The sequence below is a fragment of the Myotis yumanensis genome, unplaced genomic scaffold (assembly GCF_028538775.1).
Source record: "Myotis yumanensis isolate MYYU_CA2020_CCGP unplaced genomic scaffold, mMyoYum1.0.hap1 SCAF_23, whole genome shotgun sequence".
Lineage (NCBI taxonomy): Eukaryota > Metazoa > Chordata > Mammalia > Chiroptera > Vespertilionidae > Myotis > Myotis yumanensis.
The window spans coordinates 4,456,192-4,474,967 of record NW_027223774.1 but is presented as its reverse complement, the minus strand read 5'-3'; the positions used below and the strand labels follow the sequence as shown (position 1 = coordinate 4,474,967).

Sequence of the window (18,776 nt, the reverse complement as noted above, 5' to 3'; positions counted from 1 at the left end):
ACTCTCTATCCCTCTCCCTTCCTCTCTGTAAAAAATCAATAAAATATATATATATATATTTTTTAAATATATTTTATTGATTTTTTACAGAGAAGGGAGAGGGACAGAGGGTTAGAAACATCGATGAGAGAGAAACATCGATCAGCTGCCTCCTGCACGCCCCTACTGGGGATGTGCCCGCAACCAAGGTACATGCCCTTGACCGGAATCGAACCTGGGACCCTTGAGTCCGCAGGCCGACGCTCTATCCACTGAGCCAAACCGGTTCGGCAATAAAATATATTTTTAAAAAATAAATAAATACAGTTCCTCATGCTGTGACCCAACCATAAAATTATTAAAAAAAAAAAAAAAAAAAGAGAGAGGAAGGGAGAGGGAGAGAAATGTCAATGAGAAAGAATCATTGATAGGCTGCCCTCTGCACGCCCCCTAGTGGGGATGGAGCCTGCAACCTGGGCATGTGCCCTTGACTGGGATCGAACCTGGGACCCATCGGTCTGGTCTGCAGGCCCACGCTCCACCCATTGAGCCACACCGGCTGGGACCCTACGTGCTATTTGTACCTGTCCCCTGCTCCAGGTTCCTGACCCTCCTGCCTCCCGCCCACCTTGGCCTCGAGGGTGCTTTCAACATCCGGGTGGGATCCTGCCCTCCCCTGCGCTCATCCTTCCATATCCCACCCCGCCTTGCCCCTGGGTAATAAATACCAAAGCCGCTCAGCCCGGCATTCAGGGCCTCCGGGGTGACCCTGCCCACATCCCCGCTCTCAGACCCGAGCCCCCCGCCACACCTGGCGAATGGCGACCTCGACAAGATCAAAGGAGCCCCTGTCCGACAGCAGGTCATCCTGCCGGTTTCTCCAGCGCGGGGAGCGTCATCAGCGCCGTAGAAATCACGGGAAATTCCAGGGCCGCGCCACCCAGGTCCCGCACCTACACCTGCAAAGCGGCTGGGAAGAGAAGCTGCAAAGGAGGGGAGGGTCTCGCCGGAAGAGGGGGGCGGGCTGACCGGAACAGGGGCACCCCTTTACGTGAGGGATGGCTTCTTTTGATCTCTGCAGTGTCCACCCCAGGACTGACCTGTACCAACCCCCGCCTCCCCAAAGGGCGTCTCCTCCCCAGCCGCACCCCATGCTCGCACCCCTCCTGGCAGGTGCCGGAGAGACTCGCTCTAAAACCCGGGGGTGAGACGTAGACGACTGGGAAGGACCCCGGGGGCGCTGGGGCCGAGCGCGGTGGGATTCCGAGGTCAGTTTTCAGGGCCACCCCCACCCCCATCTGCTCCGGGGCATGGCGGACCTGGGGTGGCCGGAAGGCCAGAGGATCCCATGTTGGGGGGGTTGGGAACAGACTCGGATTCTCTCCCCTCCCCTTCGGCTTCGGGAAGGCGAACCCCGACCCCCCAAAAGTCCCAAACCAAGTGCGGTGGGCGCCCCACGTCCCCAGGCGCCGCCCCAGCGCCCCGCTCCGCCTCGCGGAGCATGCCGGGAGAGGAAGTTCTCAGCCGCGTAGTGAAAACAGGCGGTCCGCAGGCTGGGACTACGAGTCCCAGGATGCATTGCGCCCCGCAGCCGAGGGCGGGGCCGTGGTTGCCCTTGGCAACAGCAGGGCTCCCAGCGCGAGCTGGCGGGAGGGAAGGAGCATGACCAGAGCCGGACGCAGGTGGAGGGGACCGGGGCGGGCGGGGTGGTGGCGGCAGGAGGAGACCCGCAGGGCCGACGTTCACGTTCGGAGAGACACCCCGGCCCCCCCAAACCCTCGAACCGCTGCGCAGAGAACTCCAGAGCCCGAGAGGGACAGGGACTGAATCGCAGCAAGACCTGGAGGGAGGGAGAGACCCCACCCCAAGGAGCAAAGTGAGATTCACAGCGTCAGAGACACAAGTAGAAGCGGGCGAGAAAGGGACAAAGATGGGGGGGGGGGGGGCCGAGAGGGAGCGAGACCCCCGCCCCCCAGGAACAGAGGAGGGATTGAGTTAGGAGAGGCACCGCAGGGAGAGAGGACGAGGCAAGCAGGCGAACTGAGGGACTGAGACAAAATGCATTTACAAAGACCGGCTGGCTCGGTGGATTGAGCTCGTCCCATGGACCAAGAGGTCCCGGGTTCGATTCCCAGTCAGGGCACATGCGCGGATTGCGGGCTTGATCCCCAGTGTGGGGCGTGCAGGAGGCAGCCAGTCAATGAGTCTCTCTCATCATTGATGTTTCTCTCTCTCTTCCTCTCCCTTCTTTGAAATATCTTTAAAAAAAAGAAAAAAAAAAAGATGGCCAGGGTTGAGAGAAATGAACTTTCCTAGAGAAAGGCACAGCGGGGGTGATTGACAGAGACACCCAGCCACCGAGAGACAGAGAGACACTCAGAGACGGAGCCCAGGGCATTTGCAAAGACAAGGAGAGAGAGAGGGAGGCATTTGCAAAGACAGGTAAAGAGAGAGAGGGGGGATTTAGGGAGCGGCCCCCGCCCAAGGCCCAGAGAGGCCCACAGGATGAGCGACAGACGCAGATGGGAGAAAACAGAGCAAGAAAAACGCTCAGAGACCAGGAACGAAAAACCCACCCACCAGAGCTCGGGCGCGCGCCAGGAATCCACGGGGAGGAGCAGCCACCGAGAGCGACACCCCCGAGAGCGACACCCCCAGGGGGAGACAGAGACAGAGAAATTAAGAGGCTCCGAGAGAAAAGTCAAGACTCGGGGTGGCCTCGGAGACACCCAGCTTCCCTGTGCACGGCTTGCTGGGTCCCCGCCCCCGAGTGCAAAGTTTGGGCATTGAACCAGAGTCACAGTCAGAGACACAGCGATCCGAGGGGTACGGAGGGTACCGGGGTACAGGAGCCAGGAGGAGCTCGAGTGGGGGCCGGGCGACAGATTGGGGTGGGGGAGGGCCCCGCTCCGAGGACGCCCCTCCCTCCAGCCAGCCCCCGGGGCTGGGCGGGGGCGCGCACGTGTGTTTGTGGCGGAGCAGGGGGGAGGGTGTTTGGACGTCGGTCCGGCGTGGAGGGAGGGGGACGCCTTTAAGCCGAAACCCCGCCCCTCGGTCGTCATGGCAACGCCTCCCCCCACCCCGGGCTCCCACATTTCAGCAGGTGCCGGAGCCCAGGCTCCCACCACCGCCGCCGCCCGTGCCGCCGGCTGTGCGCGCCCCTGCCCCGGGCTCCGCGCCCCGCTCGCCCGCTCCCCGCAGGCGCGCCCGGGGCCCCGCTGCCCGCCCCGCACGCCGGCTCCCCGAGGTGCCTCGCCCCTCTCCTCCCCTCCTCGGAATCCCCCCGGGGCTCCTCGGCTTTCCCGAGGCGCCGGCTCCGGGCCCTTCCACCTGTTCCCCCCGCGAGGCAGGCACCTGGTCCCTGCGGCGCTCCTGGGGCCATGGCGGGCCTGGGCCCCGGCGGAGGCGATTCCGAGGGGGGCCCCCCGGCCCCTGTTCTGCAGAAAGGGGGCCCTGAGGCAGAAGGTGGTGCACGAAGTCAAGAGCCACAAGTTCACCGCCCGCTTCTTCAAACAGCCGACCTTCTGCAGCCACTGCACCGACTTCATCTGGTGAGGACGGGGCGGGGTGCCTGCGGGGCCAGGGTCCGGGGCGGAGACCCCGGCCACACGGGGTCCCGGAGTAACGAGGAAAGAGGGGGCTGTCATCCTGGCTCCGGGTCCTAGGCTGGGGGGTGGGGGGAAGGGTTCAGAAGGAGGAGGTGCTGAGGGTCCTGGGCTCCTGGGTCTGAGGGAGGAGGGGCTGGGGGGTCTGAGGGAGGAGGGGCTGGGGGTCTGAGGGAGGAGAGGTTGGGGGCCAGAAGGTCTCTGGGTTCTAGAAAGAGGAGGGGGCTGGGGCTTAGACTCCTGGCTCCCGCGGGAGGAGGGTCAGAGGCCGCCTGTGGCTCGCAGATGTGGGGGTGGGGGTGCCGGGCAGGTTCCCCTTTTCTGCACTGACCTCAGCTCCTTGCCTCTTGCAGGGGCATCGGAAAGCAGGGCCTGCAATGTCAAGGTGAGAGCTGGGACCCGGACTCCCGGGACCCTCAGGAGGGGGGCAGGCTGGGGGCCCCGCAGCCCAGGCTGCTTGACACACGTGTTCTCTGGTCCCCAGAGAGGCGCGGGGGAGCCCGGGGCGGGGGGTGTGGCAGAGACGCAGCCTGTGGCGGGGAGGCAGCTCTGACGGCGGGGCCACCGCGGAGGTGGTGCTGGGGGCCCCTCCCTTGGCCGGCTCCAGGTGGGGACAGATATTTGGAGAATCTGTTGCCATGGGAACGGGGAGATTGGGAAGGGGAGGGGGGCTGAAGATGCAAAGTCAGAGCCCAACCCCCTCACCCCCTACCCCCCCACCCCAGGCTGCCGTCACCATGACAACATCAACCGGTCCCAGGCAGGGGCAGGCCGGGTGGGGTCAGCCCTGGGCGGGTGGTGGGGGCCGGGTGGGGCCCGCAGTGATAGGGGGGCGGAGAGGGGGGCGAGCCCCCCAAGCACCAGCTGCCAGGCTGGGAACAGAGTGAGTCAGGGAGGGGGCGGCCGCAGCGGCGCCCCCAGACTCACTCCTGCCCAAGTGGCTGCTCTCTGTTCCGTCCAGGAGTCTTCTGTGGGCTTCCTCTCCCTGCCTGCGCCCTTCTGGCTTTCTCCTCTACCTCTGTGGCCTGTGTCCATCAGCGGGGTCCTATTCTCTCTGTGTGTCTGTCTTTCTCTCTCTCCCTCTTCCTGTCTCTGTCTCTGTGTCTGTCTGTCTCTGTCTCTGTGTCTCCGCCGGCCCCTCTGTGCTCGGCATTTCTCTCTGCTTCTGTCTTGAATGTCCACCTCCCAGTCTCTCGCTCTCCTCTCCGCCTGGGGAGCCTCTCCTCTGATTTACTCCCCATTGAACTCTCTCGGGCAGGGTTGGTGCCTCGCGGGCGTTCTTCCTGTCGGGGTCCCTCTCCTTCTGATTCCCTGTCCCTGGGGGTCTCTCTGATTCTCGCCTCCAGTCTGCAGCTTCGTGGTGCATCGCCGATGCCACGAATTCGTGACCTTCGAGTGTCCAGGCGCTGGGAAGGGCCCCCAGACGGACGTGAGTGCCCACACACCTGGTGACTCCTCCTCAGGCCGCGCCCCGCCCTCACCCCCTAGGCGACCGTCCCAATTTCTCCTGCTATTTTTAAGGCTGGGAGGGGAGGGGGGGCTGGAGAGATAGGGGGAGCCGGTCTGGCCCAGATTCCCTGCCCTTGGCCTGGAAAGGGGGGGAATCAGAGGGGACTGAGCCAGGCGGGGGACACAGGTGGGGGACAGAGGGAAGGCAGGGGTGAGGGGGCCGAGGACTGGCGCTGGAGGCGGGGTTGTCAGCCGGTGCTCAAGAGATTTCACAACAGAGCTGAGGGGTAGAGGGAGAGAAATTGTGAAACAGGCCCCGGGATGCTGAGATAAGAAGAGAGAATCTCAGAGATGCAGGAAAAGAGAGAGGCTCCGATTGAGGGGGGGGAGAGAGAGAGGGAGAGAGAGAGAGTGCAACACACAGGAAGAAGGCAAAGGGGACGTGGACAGGCAGAAAAGGATGGAGACGCTCAGAGACAGGGGTGCAGGTACGCAGAGAGCCAAGGACAGAAAATGGTGGGTATGGAAAACAGCCGAGGTTCTGAGAGAGGGAGGCCCGGAGAGATCCAGCAGTACACATGCACACACACGTGCACACACAGATTCCCAGTGCGTGCGCACACATATGCACATCCCCATGTACACGCACACCTACATATACAGATCCCCACATGCACACACACACATACACACAGACCCCCATGTGCACACACCTGCATATACAGATTCCCCACGTGCACACACACTTATACACACAGATCCCCATGTGCACAGACATCTGCGTATACAGATTCCCCATGTGCACATACACCTACATATAGTTCTCCATGTGCACGCACACCTACATATAGTTCTTCATGTGCACGCACACCTACATATAGTTCTCCATGTGCACGCACACCTACATATAGTTCTCCATGTGCACGCACACCTACATATAGTTCTCCATGTGCACGCACACCTACATATAGTTCTCCATGTGCACGCACACCTACATATAGTTCTCCATGTGCACGCACACCTACATATACAGTTCCCCTCATGCACACACACACACACATACACACAGACCCCCATGTGCACAGACATCTGCGTATACACATTCCCCATGTGCACGCACACTTATACACACAGATCCCCATGTGCACAGACATCTGCGTATACAGATTCCCCATGTGCACATACACCTACATATAGTTCTCCATGTGCACGCACACTTATACACACAGATCCCCATGTGCACAGACATCTGCGTATACAGATTCCCCACGTGCACACACACCTCCATATTCAGTTCTCCATGTGCACGCACACTTATACACACAGATCCCCATGTGCACAGACATCTGCGTATACAGTTCCCCACGTGCGCACACACTTATACACACAGGTCTCCATATGCACACACTTATGCATACAGATCCCCATGTGCACACACACCTGCATATACAGATCCCCATGTGCACACACACCTGCATATAGTTCTCTATGTGCACGCACACCTGCATATACAGATCCCCATGTGCACACACACCTACATATTCAGTTCTCCATGTGCACGCACACTTATACACACAGATCCCCATGTGCACAGACATCTGCGTATACAGTTCCCCAAGTGCACACACACTTATACACACAGGTCTCCATATGCACACACTTATACATACAGATCCCCATGTGCACACACACCTGCATATACAGATCCCCCATGTGCACACACACCTGCATATAGTTCTCTATGTGCACACACACCTGCATATACAGATCCCCATGTGCACACACACCTACATATTCAGTTCTCCAAGTGCACACACACTTATACACACAGGTCTCCATATGCACACACTTATACATACAGTTCCCCACATGCACACACACTTATACACACAGGTCTCCATATGCACACACTTATGCATACAGATCCCTATGTGCACACACACTTATGCATACAGATCCCCATGTGCACAGACATCTGCATATACAGTTCCCCACGTGCACACACACTTATACATACAGGTCCCCATGTGCACACATGTGCATACACACTTCCCCATGTGCATACACCGTGACATATAGATCCCCATGTGCGTACACGCGCATATAGTTTTTTATGTGCGCACACACAGATACCTACAATTTCTCCCTCCCTCCCCAGCCCCACCCCTCAGGGGCTCACAAGAACAGCCCATCCATCCCTGATCCTCCCCTCAAGGTCTGCCTGGCTTCGGGGTTCTTTTCTCTTAGCCCCAGTCCCGCCCCCACCTCCCCTATAAAGTGGGGCCAACCCGCTAGTGTTGAGCAGTAGAGTCTTCTGTGGACATGCCTGTCTGTGTGTCCAAGCCTGAAGCCACCGCCTCCCCGCCAGCGAGCACTTGAGAGGGGCTGTGGTGCCTGAGGGAAGGAAATCTAAATCCCCTTCCATTTGAACAGGTTTAAACTTAAATTGTCACACGTGGCCTCTACCTCCCGGGTCAGCAGAAAGCTAGACATCCCAGGCTTGTTCTGACAGTTCAGTGAAATCAGGCGGGTGGGGAGGCTAGCCCAGGGTTAGAGATGGTTTTCTGATGAGTAGATGGAGAAAGAGGCAGAGACACAGCCACACACACACAGACACCTATGAGTCATGTCGCCAGCTTGTCAAGTGAGAACATGGAAGTTTCCGTGGAAGATGGGACTTCACAGAACGTGTATTGAGCCCCCCTGTCTCCCAGCACCCACAAATGGTATCCATCAGCCGCCTCCCCTGCCCACCTCCTCTGCCAACGCCAGGGATTTATCCCGTGTTCGGGGCGCACACTTGACAGGGATGGTGAATAGCAGAGGATTGAATCCGCACAACAGCTTATGGGGTTCGTTGCTGGTCCTGTGCTCGTCTGAGCAGAGACCCCCCAAGCCAGACGCCGGGGCTCCCATCACAGCTCCACCACGTGTGGGTTCCGTGACCTTCCAGAAGGCAGCTTACCTCTCTGCGCCTCCTGGGTTCCCCGCCTGTAAACCGAGGGAGCGGGGAGCTAGATCATCAGGCCCACCTCATAGGGTCGCTCTGAGAGGCAAATGAGTCAAAGACTTGGGACCATGCCTGGCCCACGGCAAGAGAGGAAATGTGAGTTATCGTCGTCGTTAAAGTTATTACTGTTGCCGACGCCGGAACAGAGGGGAATGGTGAGGAGGGAGTCTTTCCTCTACATCCATCTGGCGTCATTTTTCTTCTTCGTGCTTTAAGCAGAGAGATTTGTTATTGATTTCTAGAGCGAGAGGAAAGGAGAGGGAGAAAGACAAACATTGATGCAAGAGAGAAACATCCATCAGCTGCCTCCTGCACACTCCCCACTGGGGATGTGCCCGCAACCAAGGTACATGCCCTTGACCGGAATCAAACCCGGGACCCTTGAGTCTGCAGGCCGATGCTCTATCCACTGAGCCAAACCGGTTAGGGCAAGGACTCTTCTTAATGCATATATATATATATATATTTACTGATTTGAGAGAGGAAGAGAGAGGGAGAGAGAGAGAGAGAAACATCAATGATGAGAGGGAATCATGGATTGGCTGCCTCTTGCACGCCCCCCACTGGGGATCGAGCCCACAACCTGGGCATGTGCCCTGATTGGGAATTGAACCTTGACCTCCTGGTTCATAGGTCGACTTTCAACCACTGGGCTACCTGGGCCGGGCTTCTTAATGCCTTCGATCTCGTAAGTAACATGGGTCAAAGGCTTAAGTGCTAAGGGCCTCACAAGTATGACTTCCTGTTATTTTTCACAAGACCCCTTGCAGGGAGGGCTCAGTTCCCTGACCACCCCCCCCCCCCGTTTTATTTATTTATATATTTGTTTGTTTATTTAAATATATCCTCATTGACTGCAGAGAAGAAGGGAGAGATAGAAACATCAATGATGAGAGAGAACCATTGATCGGCTGCCTCCTGCAGGCCCCCGCAACTCGAGCATGTGCCCTTGGCTGGAATAGAACCCGGGACCCTTTAGTCCGCAAGCCAATGCTCTATCCACTGAGCCATACAGCTAAGGCACCCCCCCAACACACACACACACACACACACACACACACACTCCTCCCTACACACACTTTATAGGAAGGAAGCCTGGGTCTCGGAAGGGACTGGGGCCCACAGAGCTGGGTATCGGGCAGAGTTAAAATGTGGACCCTGCCGCCTCTCCCTGGAGCCCAGCACTGTCCCCTTTGCATAAGTGACTTTCACCTTGAGAATAATAACAGCTTCTACCCCCGGGCTCGCATGTGCCTGCTACCCTGCTGAGGGCTTTCACTCCCAGCATCCCGTTCGGCAGGCAGGAGCCCTTTGATTCAGAATCAGCTGAGTATCTTCAGAGGCCAGAGCACAGGAAGAGATCTCGGGCCGGCCGCCACCAGCCACCCCCCGGCCACCCAAGTCTCCTCCGACATAGGATCGCCACCGAGCTGCCAAATGCATACAAGTCCCAGAGTGCCCTGAATATTCACCCTCGGATAACTCTGGCCAGTGCATACTTCGCACCAGGCGAACATCAGATGATTTATCACTGCGACCTTGCTGGGGAGTTGGGGGGTGGAGGGAGAGAGCTTGACTGGTGCCCTAAATTCTCGCTTAATTGGACTCTAGACAGTTAGCAACGCTTCAAGATATAGATTGTTTATTTCCACTGGGCAGAGAAGGGCGCTACGGCTCACAATTGGACGTGAACTTGCCCCAAATCGCACAGCTCGGGAAATGGCCTAGCTCTTAATTCAGAGCTATGTGGGGGCTGCTGTGAAATCACTGGTTACGCCCTAGCCCAGTGGTCGGCAAACTCATTAGTCAACAGAACCAAATACCAACAGGACAACGATTGAAATTTCTTTGGAGAGCCAAATTTTTTAAACTTAAACTACATAGGTAGGTACATTGTTATTAACTTCATTAGGGTCCTCCTAAGGCTTAGGGAGAGCCACACTCAAGGGGCCAAAGAGCCGCATGTGGCTCGCGAGCCGCAGTTTGCCGACCACGGCCCTAGCCGGTTTGGCTCAGTGGATGGTTTCGCCCTGCGGACCAAAAGGTCCAGGGTTCAATTCTAGTCAAGGGCGTGTACGTTGTACCTCGGTGGCAGGTTCCTCCCTGGGGGGGCCCTGGTCCCAGCACCTGCAGGAAGCAACCAATCAATGTGTTTCTCTCACATGGATGTTTCTCTCTGTCTTTCCCTCTCTCTTCCACTCTCTCTAAAAATCAATGGAAAAATATCCTCGGGTGAGGATTAAAATAATAATAATAATAATAATAATAATAATAATAATAAAATAAATGTTAAAAAAATGAAATTACTAACAACCACCACAGCATACGAGTAGCAGTACTGAGCACATTTAACACTCTGGGCCAGTGGTTCTCAACCTTCTGGCCCTGTAAATACGGTTCCTCATGTTGTGACCCAACCATAAAATTATTTTCGTTGCTACTTCATCGCTGTCATGTTGTTACTGTTATGAATCGTCATGTAAATATCTGATATGCAGGATGGTCTTAGGCGACCCCTGTGAAAGGGTCGTTCGACCACCAAAGGGGTTGCAACCCACAGGTTGAGAACCACTGCTCTAGGCCCTGCTCTGTGTGGTTTACACTTAATGCTTCATGTAGGACGCTGGGGGCCCTATAACTAACAGGTCAGATTCTCCATCCCACCAGGGGCCCAGAGAAGGCAGATGGTCAGCAGGCAGTGACAGAGACTGACCGTGAATGATCAGGAGCTCATAGTGGACCACAAGTCCTCAAAAAACAGCCTGTGTGAGGTGTTAGGTGTAGGGGTTATGGGACTTTGGAAGCCCCACCTCCTTCAGGCATGTCCCAAATGCCACCTTGTTTGTTAGTAATGCCTTCTGGTTGTCCACTATTTCAAATTTCAGCACCCACCTACTTCCCCGCCCCCCTCTCCCCCAATCCTGGCAGGCCCCTTCCTTCCTTCATTTCTCTCCAGAGCACCTATTACCATCCACAATACAATATAATTTATTTGTCATGCTTATTTTCTGTCTCCCTCCACTAGAAAGCAAAGGAGTGTTTTGGTTTTTATTAAAAATAGGAATTGCCCTAGCCCAGTTTGGTTCAGTGGATAGAGCATGGACCTGCGGACTGAAGGGTCCCGGGTTCATTGCTGGTCAAAGGCATGTTCCTTGGTGGTGGGCTTGATCCCTGGCCCTGGTCAGGGTGCGTGTGGAAGGCAACGAATCGATGTGACTCTCTTACATCGATGTTTCTCTCTGTCTCTCCTCCTGCCTTTCACTCTCTCTAAAAATCAATGGAAGCCCGGCCAGTATGGCTCAATGGTTGAGCATCGACCTATGAACCAGAAGGTCCCAGGGTTTGATTCCCGATCAGGGCACACGCCCGGGTTGCGGGTTCAATCTCCAGTATGGGGCAGGCAGGAGGCAGCCGGTCCATGATTTTCTCTCATCATTGATGTTTTTTTTTTTTTTTTTCTCTCTCTCTCTCTCTCCCTTCCTCTCTGAAATCAATAAAAAATATATATATTTTAAAGTTTTTTAAAAATAAAAATCAACCATAGCTTGTTTAGCTCAGTGTATAGAGCGTCGGCCTGCAGAATGAAGGGTCCTGGGTTCAATTCCGGTCAAGGGCACGTGCCCAGGTTGCGGGCTCAATTCCCAGTAGGGGGTTTGCAGGAGGCAGCCAATCAATGATTCTCTCTCATCATTGATGTTTCTATCTTTCCCTCTTCCTTCCTTTCTCTCTAACAATCAATAAAAATATTTTTTAAAAATAAAAATGAATGGAAAAATATCCTCGGGTGAGGCTTAACAAACAAAAAATAAATTAAAAATTAAAAATGCCACCAATTGCCGAATATTAATTTTGTATCCTGCTACTTTGCCGAATTCATTTGCAAGATCTAGTGGTTTCTCGGTGGCATCTTTAGGGTTTTCTATGCGCAATATCATGTCATCTGCGAATAGTGACAGTTTTACATCCTCCTTTCCAATCCGGACGCCTTTCCTTTCCTTCTCGGCGGCTGATGGCTGTGGCTCGCGCTGACAGTACCATCTTGACTAACTTGTTCCTGATTTTAAGGGAAACGCTTTTTAAAAAAATATATATTTTATTGATTTTTTACAGAGAGGAAGGGAGAGGGATAAAGAGTTAGAAACATCCATGAGAGAGAAACATCGAGCAGCTGCCTCCTGCACATCCACCACTGGGGATGTGCCCTCAACCCAGGTACATGCCCTTGGCGGGAATCGAACCCCGGGACCCTTGAGTCCGCAGGCCGACGCTCTATCCACTGAGCCAAACCGGTCGGGGCGGGAAACGCTTTTCGTTTTTGCCCATTAAGTGTGGCATTGGCTGTAGGTGGACAGGGGGTTTAATTTGTTTGGGTTCGCGGCTGGGTCCCGGCACCTAGAACAGAGCCTCGCTGGCACCCAGCAGCTGCTCAATGAATGCGGAGGAATGAGGGAGAGCGAGGCGGAGCCCCGGCGAGGCTGGGAGAGCCAGGCAGGAGGAGGAAGAGCTCCCAGGGCTGCTCGCGGAGGGTGCAGACACCCCTGCCCGCCCTCTGACCCGCCCCCCTGCGCCCCCAGGACCCCCGGAACAAGCACAAGTTCCGCCTGCACAGCTACAGCAGCCCGACCTTCTGCGACCACTGCGGCTCCCTGCTGTACGGGCTGGTGCACCAGGGCATGAAGTGCTCCTGTGAGTGAGTCTGCGCTCGCTGCTCCAGCCAGAACCGGGGTTGGGGGATGGGGGGGGGGGGGCGCGCATCTGGGGCCCCTGCAGAAGCGCAGCATCTGGCTTCGGGGAAATGCCGGGGAGTGGAGTCCCGGGTCCCGGGCGGGGCCTGAAGCGCTGCCCCTTGGTTTTGTCCCCCGCTTGCCCCCCCTTCACCCCCAGGTTGCGAGATGAACGTGCACCGGCGCTGTGTGCGCAGCGTGCCCTCCCTGTGCGGCGTGGACCACACGGAGCGCCGCGGGCGCCTGCAGCTGGAGATCCGAGCTCCGACGGCGGATGAGATCCACATCACGGGTGAGGCCCCGCCCCTCAGAGGCCCCGCCCACATCCACACCCGGGGAGGCCACGCCCCTCCCGGAGGCCACGCCCATATTAGGCCCCGCCTTCAGAGACTACCACCACTTGGCCACACCCCTTCGAGCTGGCGGCCCCATCTCCGCCTCTGTCAACTTTTAGCCCCCCTTTTTTTTTTTTTTAAATATATTTTATTGATTTTTTACAGAGAGGAAGGGAGAGAGATAGAGAGTTAGAAACATCGATGAGAGAGAAACATCGACCAGCTGCCTCCTGCACATCTCCCACTGGGGATGTGCCCGCAACCCAGGTACATGCCCTTGACCGGAATCGAACCCGGGACCCTTCAGTCCGCAGGCCGACGCTCTATCCACTGAGCCACACCGGTCTCGGCTTAGCCCCCTTTTTTTAAAAAATATATTTTATTGATTTTTTAAAGAGAGGAAGGGAGGGGGATAGAAAGCTAGAAACATCGATGAGAGAGAGAAACATCGATCAGCTGCCTCCTACACTCCCCCTACTGGGGATGTGCCCGCAACCAAGGTACATGCCCCTGACCGGAATCGAACCTGGGACCCTTCAGTCCGCAGGCCGACGCTCTATCCACTGAGCCACACCGGTTAGGGCTCTTCATTTTTTTTAATATATATATTTTTTATTGATTTCAGAGAGGAAGGAAGAGGGAGAGAGAAATAGAAACATCAATGATGAGAGAGAATCATTGATTGGCTGCCTCCTGCACGCCCCCCACTGGGGATCGAGCCCGCAACCCGGGCATGGGCCCTTGACCGGAATCGAACCTGGGACCCTTCAGTCCGCAGGCTGACGCTCTATCCACCCAGCCAACCCGGCTAGGGCTTCATTTTTTAAAAAAAATTATTGATTAAGATATTACATATGTTTCCTTATCCTCCCTTTGCCCCCCACCCCCCTATCATGCCCTCACCCTCACCCTCTGTTGTCTGCGTCCATTGGTTATGCTTATATGCATGCATACAGGTCCTTTGGTTGAGTCCTTTTAATGGCCATGCCAGACCTCAAGGTCTTTGAAAGGGACGGGGTGAGAGAATGGCCAGGTCCTGACTCCTGGGTCCTAATGGAGGAAGGTCTGATTTTGGGGCAAAGGGCTCTATGCCCTGTCTTCTGAGTACTGGGGCGGGGGGCTGGGGGGGGGGGTGTAGGTAGACAGCAAAAACTCCTGGGCCAAGAGAGAGTTTGGAAGTGTCCATGCTGACCGGGGGTGGGCTAGGGGCCTCTTCCTGGATCTCTAACCCCATCTCCCCTCCTTCCCCTCCCCGTCCAGTCGGTGAGGCCCGCAACCTCATCCCCATGGACCCCAACGGTCTGTCTGACCCCTATGTGAAACTGAAGCTCATCCCAGACCCTCGGAACCTGACAAAACAGAAGACCCGGACAGTGAAAGCCACGCTGAACCCTGTGTGGAACGAGACCTTTGTGTTGTGAGCCTTGGGTGCAGGGGAGGCTGCGACGGCTGACAGAGGATGATCTGAGGGTCCTAGTGGCTCACAAGCCTGGTGGGAGGGGTTGGGGTAGAGGGAACACCCAGAAAAGAGCAGAGAAGGAGGGGGAGAAGGAATAGAGTGGTTGGGGGAGAGGAATGGAGATGCAGAAGCTGAGAAACAGACATCTATGTAGTCAATCGTCATCAAAGCCCAAAGCCCCCTCACTTTAGAGTGAGACAGAGATGAGGAAGAGTCGGGGGGAGGAGGAGAGAAAGAAAGAGAGAGCTAGCTCAGTTGGTTCGCCGTGGTCGGCAAACTGTGGCTCGCGAGCCACATGAGGCTCTTTGGCCCCTTGAGTGTGGCTCTTCCTAAGCCTTAGGAGGACCCTAATTAAGTTCATACCAATGTGCCTACCTATATAGTTTAAGTTTAAAAAAATTTGGCTCTCAAAAGAAATTTCAGTCGTCGTACTGTTGATATTTGGCTCTGTTGACTAATGAGTTTGCCGACCACTGAAGCATTGTCCTGATAACACCAAGGCTGAGGGTTCCAGGGGTCCTCAAACTTTTTAAAGAGGGGGCCAGTTCACTGTCCCTCAGACCGTTGGAGGGCCAGACTATAGTTTTTTAAAAAAAAACTATGAACAAATTCCTATGCACACTGCACATATCTTATTTTGAAGTAAAAAAACAAAACGGGAACAAATACAATATTTGTATTTGCATGTGGCCCGCGGGCCGTGGTTTGAGGACCCCTGGATCCCTGGTCAGGACACATACAAGACGCAACCAACGAATGCACAAGTTGATGTTTCTCTCTCTCTCTCCCTAAAATCAATGGGGGGTGGGGGGGAGAGAGAGAGAGAGAACCCTAGAACGAGACAGACCGAATAGAGGAGTTTGGGAGCAGAGGGGTGGTGTGATGGGTGGTCGGGTGGCAGGGAAAGAAAGAGAGGCCAATTGACACAAAGACAGGGACAGAGACCTGGAGAGAAAGTCCTGGGGCAGGTATGGGAAGGGGCCAAGACGGGGGGAGTCGGAGAGAGCTCTCCAGGCAGGGCCCTGCTGTGGGAAAGAGGGAACCCCTGTGGGGAGACACTGCACAGACCCCAGCTCTCTGGCTTCGCCTCCAACCCAGCAGGGGATGGGGAGGGAGCGGGGCAGCGCGCACAGGGCCCCTCACTCTGCCCACCCCCCCCCACCCCCCCACCCCCCCCCCCCCCCCCGTTCCCGCAGCAACCTGAAGCCGGGGGACGTGGAGCGCAGGCTCAGCGTGGAGGTGTGGGACTGGGACCGGACCTCCCGCAACGACTTCATGGGCGCCATGTCCTTCGGGGTGTCCGAGCTGCTCAAGGCGCCGGTGGATGGCTGGTGAGGGCCGGGGTGGGCGGCGGGCGCGTCCGCCTCCTTCCGTGTGCGGGCTCCCTCCTGCGGGCCGACATCATTCTCCCTCCCGGCCCCTCTCTCCTTATGTCTCACCCTTTCTCTCCATCGCTATGTCAGGTACAAGTTACTGAACCAGGAGGAGGGCGAATATTACAACGTGCCCGTGGCTGATGCTGACAACTGCAGCCTCCTCCAGAAGTTTGAGGTACCCGGGCCCGGCTTCCCCACGGAAAGCCCAGCCCGCGCCCCCCGCCCCCCACCCCTACACGCCCAAACACCTACTGGTCGTGGGACTACAATTCCCAGAAGGCGCTGGGGCTCCTTCCTTGGCTTTTCTAAGGGGCTCCTGCCTTAAGGTCTGATGGGAATTGGAGTTCCTATTCATCCCTGCGGCTTGGGAGTTGGGGGGGGGGGGGTGTCCCAGAACCTCCCTGGGGCTCTGACTCTGGCTTTCTCCCTCCCCCCCCAGGCCTGTAACTACCCCCTGGAACTCTATGAGGTGAGCGGCCCTGAGACCTGGAATGGAGACAGTGTCATTCCTGGGATCTGTGTGTGTGTCTCTCTCTCCCCTAATATCTGTCTTCATTTCCGCACACATGGGCCCAACACATCCCAGGTGGCAGGGTTATGCTTGCTGAGTAGTCCTAGGTGAACCTGACTCTCAGGTAACTCCCCGAGGTAGGGACACAGTCACAGGTATGATACTTAAATCCCAGGGTGATGTGCTAAATCGGAGTCCAGGGCACTGAAGAGGCACAGACTAACCCAGTTTAAGGGGGAAGGTAATCAGGGAGGACTTCCCTGAGGAGGCGCCACCAGAATTGATCCTGGAGTTTTTCTATGTATTTATCAGGGTGGCCTCGCTCTCCTCCATTCGTTTACTCACTGAGCACCTGTTTCCGGAAGTGTCAGATATGCCAAGCCCTGTTCTGGCATCTCCTCTTTCAGTGTCGGTGAAAGCTACAGACAGAGAAATCCACCCGCAGGAGGGATATATTTGATGATGGAGGGCCTCGGTCACAGGGCACCAGGGCAGGTCCTGGAGGTACCTGGCCCTGCCTGGGAGACTCAGAGAAATCTTCCCAGAGAGGTGGGGCCTGGAGGATGTGCAGGGTTCCCCAGCAAAGCAGAGGGACCCCGGGCCAGAGAAGGAATGCTTTCTCCCTCATTTATTCGTTCATAAAACGTTTTGTCTAGCCCCTCTGTGGGTAAGGCAGGGCCCTCGTCGCCGGGGATAGAGCAGGAAACAAGAGAGGAAAAACATTCCTGCCGCATGAGGCTTCACACTGAGAAAGACGTGAAACAAAATAAACGAGAACATGTTAGAAAGCAATGAGCTACGTGGAGAAAAATAAACACTTTTAGAAGGTAGGGAGTGTCCTAGGAGAAGTGTTTGTGATTGTAACTGCAGTAAGCAGAGAAGGGGTCACTGAGAAAGGGTGTCAAAGATGTGAGGGAGGTGAGAGTGAGCTGCGAGGAGAGGAGAGCGGAGGAGGGCCTTCTGGGCAGAGGGAACAGCACGTGCAAAGGCCCTGAGGTAGGGGGCAGGTCCACAGTGTCTGCTGCACAGCAGGGAGGACAGGCTGGGGGCGGGGGAGAGCAGGAGGGGAAGTCAGAGAGGGAAGATGGTGGAAGGAGCCTTGTCATTCATTGGAAGGATTTTGGCTTTTAAACTGAGTGAGATGGGAAGGCTATGGCTACCACACAGGTGGAGCAGCAGGCCCAGGGCACAGGGGTGGTGAGGATGTTCAGACTCTGGGTCTGCTCTGAAGGTTGAGCGATAGGAACTGTACTCCTGAGACCGCCCTCCATTCAACACCCTCTTGCTGAGGCTGCTTGTGTTCCAAGCCACTTGCTGGGTGACAGTGGAGAAACAGACAGGAGGCAGACATAACCTGCCGTTCATGGACTTTGATTCCTGGCTCTGCTTATTGTTCCACTGTGTGACTTGGGGCAAGTCACCTAACATCTCTGTGCCAGCTTCCTCTTCTCTAAAAGGGGGTGGGGTGGGGTGCTAACAGGGTTTTCCAGAGGCTTAATGGCATACCGTAAGCTCTAGAAGGGTTATTTAAATAATAAATAAAACCCCTGGCTCTGGAAAGTCCTAGAAAGTTCTTAAGCCAAGCAGGGGGCAGGGACAACTTTTATTTACTCTCCATCTCTCCCCACCCTTTTCTTTCTTTCTTCTTCTTTTTAAAAAATATATTTTGTTGATTTTTTTACAGAGAGGAAGGGAGAGAGATAGATAGTTAGAAACATCGATGGGAGAGAAACATTGATCAGCTGCCTCCTGCACATCTCCCACTGGGGATATGCCCGCAACCCAGGTACATGCCCTTGACCGGCATCGAACCTGGGACCTTTCAGTCCGCAGGCCGACGCTCTATCCACTGAGCCAAACCGGTTTCGGCTCGCTCTCTTATTTTTTTAAAATATATTTTTATTGATTTCAGAGAGAAAGGGAGAGGGAGGGAGAGAGGGAATCATCAACAATGAGAGAGAATCATTGATAGCTGCCTCCTGCACGCCCCCTACTGGATATCGAGCCTGCAACGCAGGCACAAGCCCTTGCCTAGAATGGAACCCAGGACCCTTCAGTCCACAGGCCGGCGCTCCATCCACTGAGCCAAACCGGCCAGGGCTGGATGCTGTCTCTCTTAGGGGCACCCCCCTTGTCCCTGTGGGGGATCTGACTACCTCGGGGTCTCTCCCTTTCTCGCAGCGGGTGCGGATGGGTCCTTCCTCCCCCATCCCCTCCCCGTCCCCTAGTCCCACCGACTCCAAGCGCTGTTTCTTCGGGGCGAGCCCGGGACGCCTGCACATCTCCGACTTCAGCTTCCTCATGGTTCTCGGAAAAGGCAGCTTCGGG

General features: G+C 56.0%; 1 protein-coding gene across 1 annotated transcript in view; it reads left to right on the top strand.

Annotated features, from left to right (window-relative positions):
* Positions 1-3,264: 3,264 nt before the first annotated feature.
* The window catches only part of PRKCG (protein kinase C gamma), a 26,243-nt gene continuing 10,731 nt past the window's right edge, over positions 3,265-18,776 (top strand). Inside the window, 11 exon segments of the mRNA XM_070401879.1 lie at positions 3,265-3,401; positions 3,403-3,530; positions 3,938-3,969; positions 4,931-5,013; positions 12,618-12,729; positions 12,928-13,059; positions 14,363-14,519; positions 15,758-15,892; positions 16,025-16,112; positions 16,377-16,406; positions 18,630-18,776. The exon segment at positions 18,630-18,776 is cut by the window's right edge and continues 3 nt beyond it. Coding sequence (XP_070257980.1) covers positions 3,360-3,401; positions 3,403-3,530; positions 3,938-3,969; positions 4,931-5,013; positions 12,618-12,729; positions 12,928-13,059; positions 14,363-14,519; positions 15,758-15,892; positions 16,025-16,112; positions 16,377-16,406; positions 18,630-18,776 — 1,086 coding nt within the window. The 5' untranslated portion in view covers positions 3,265-3,359.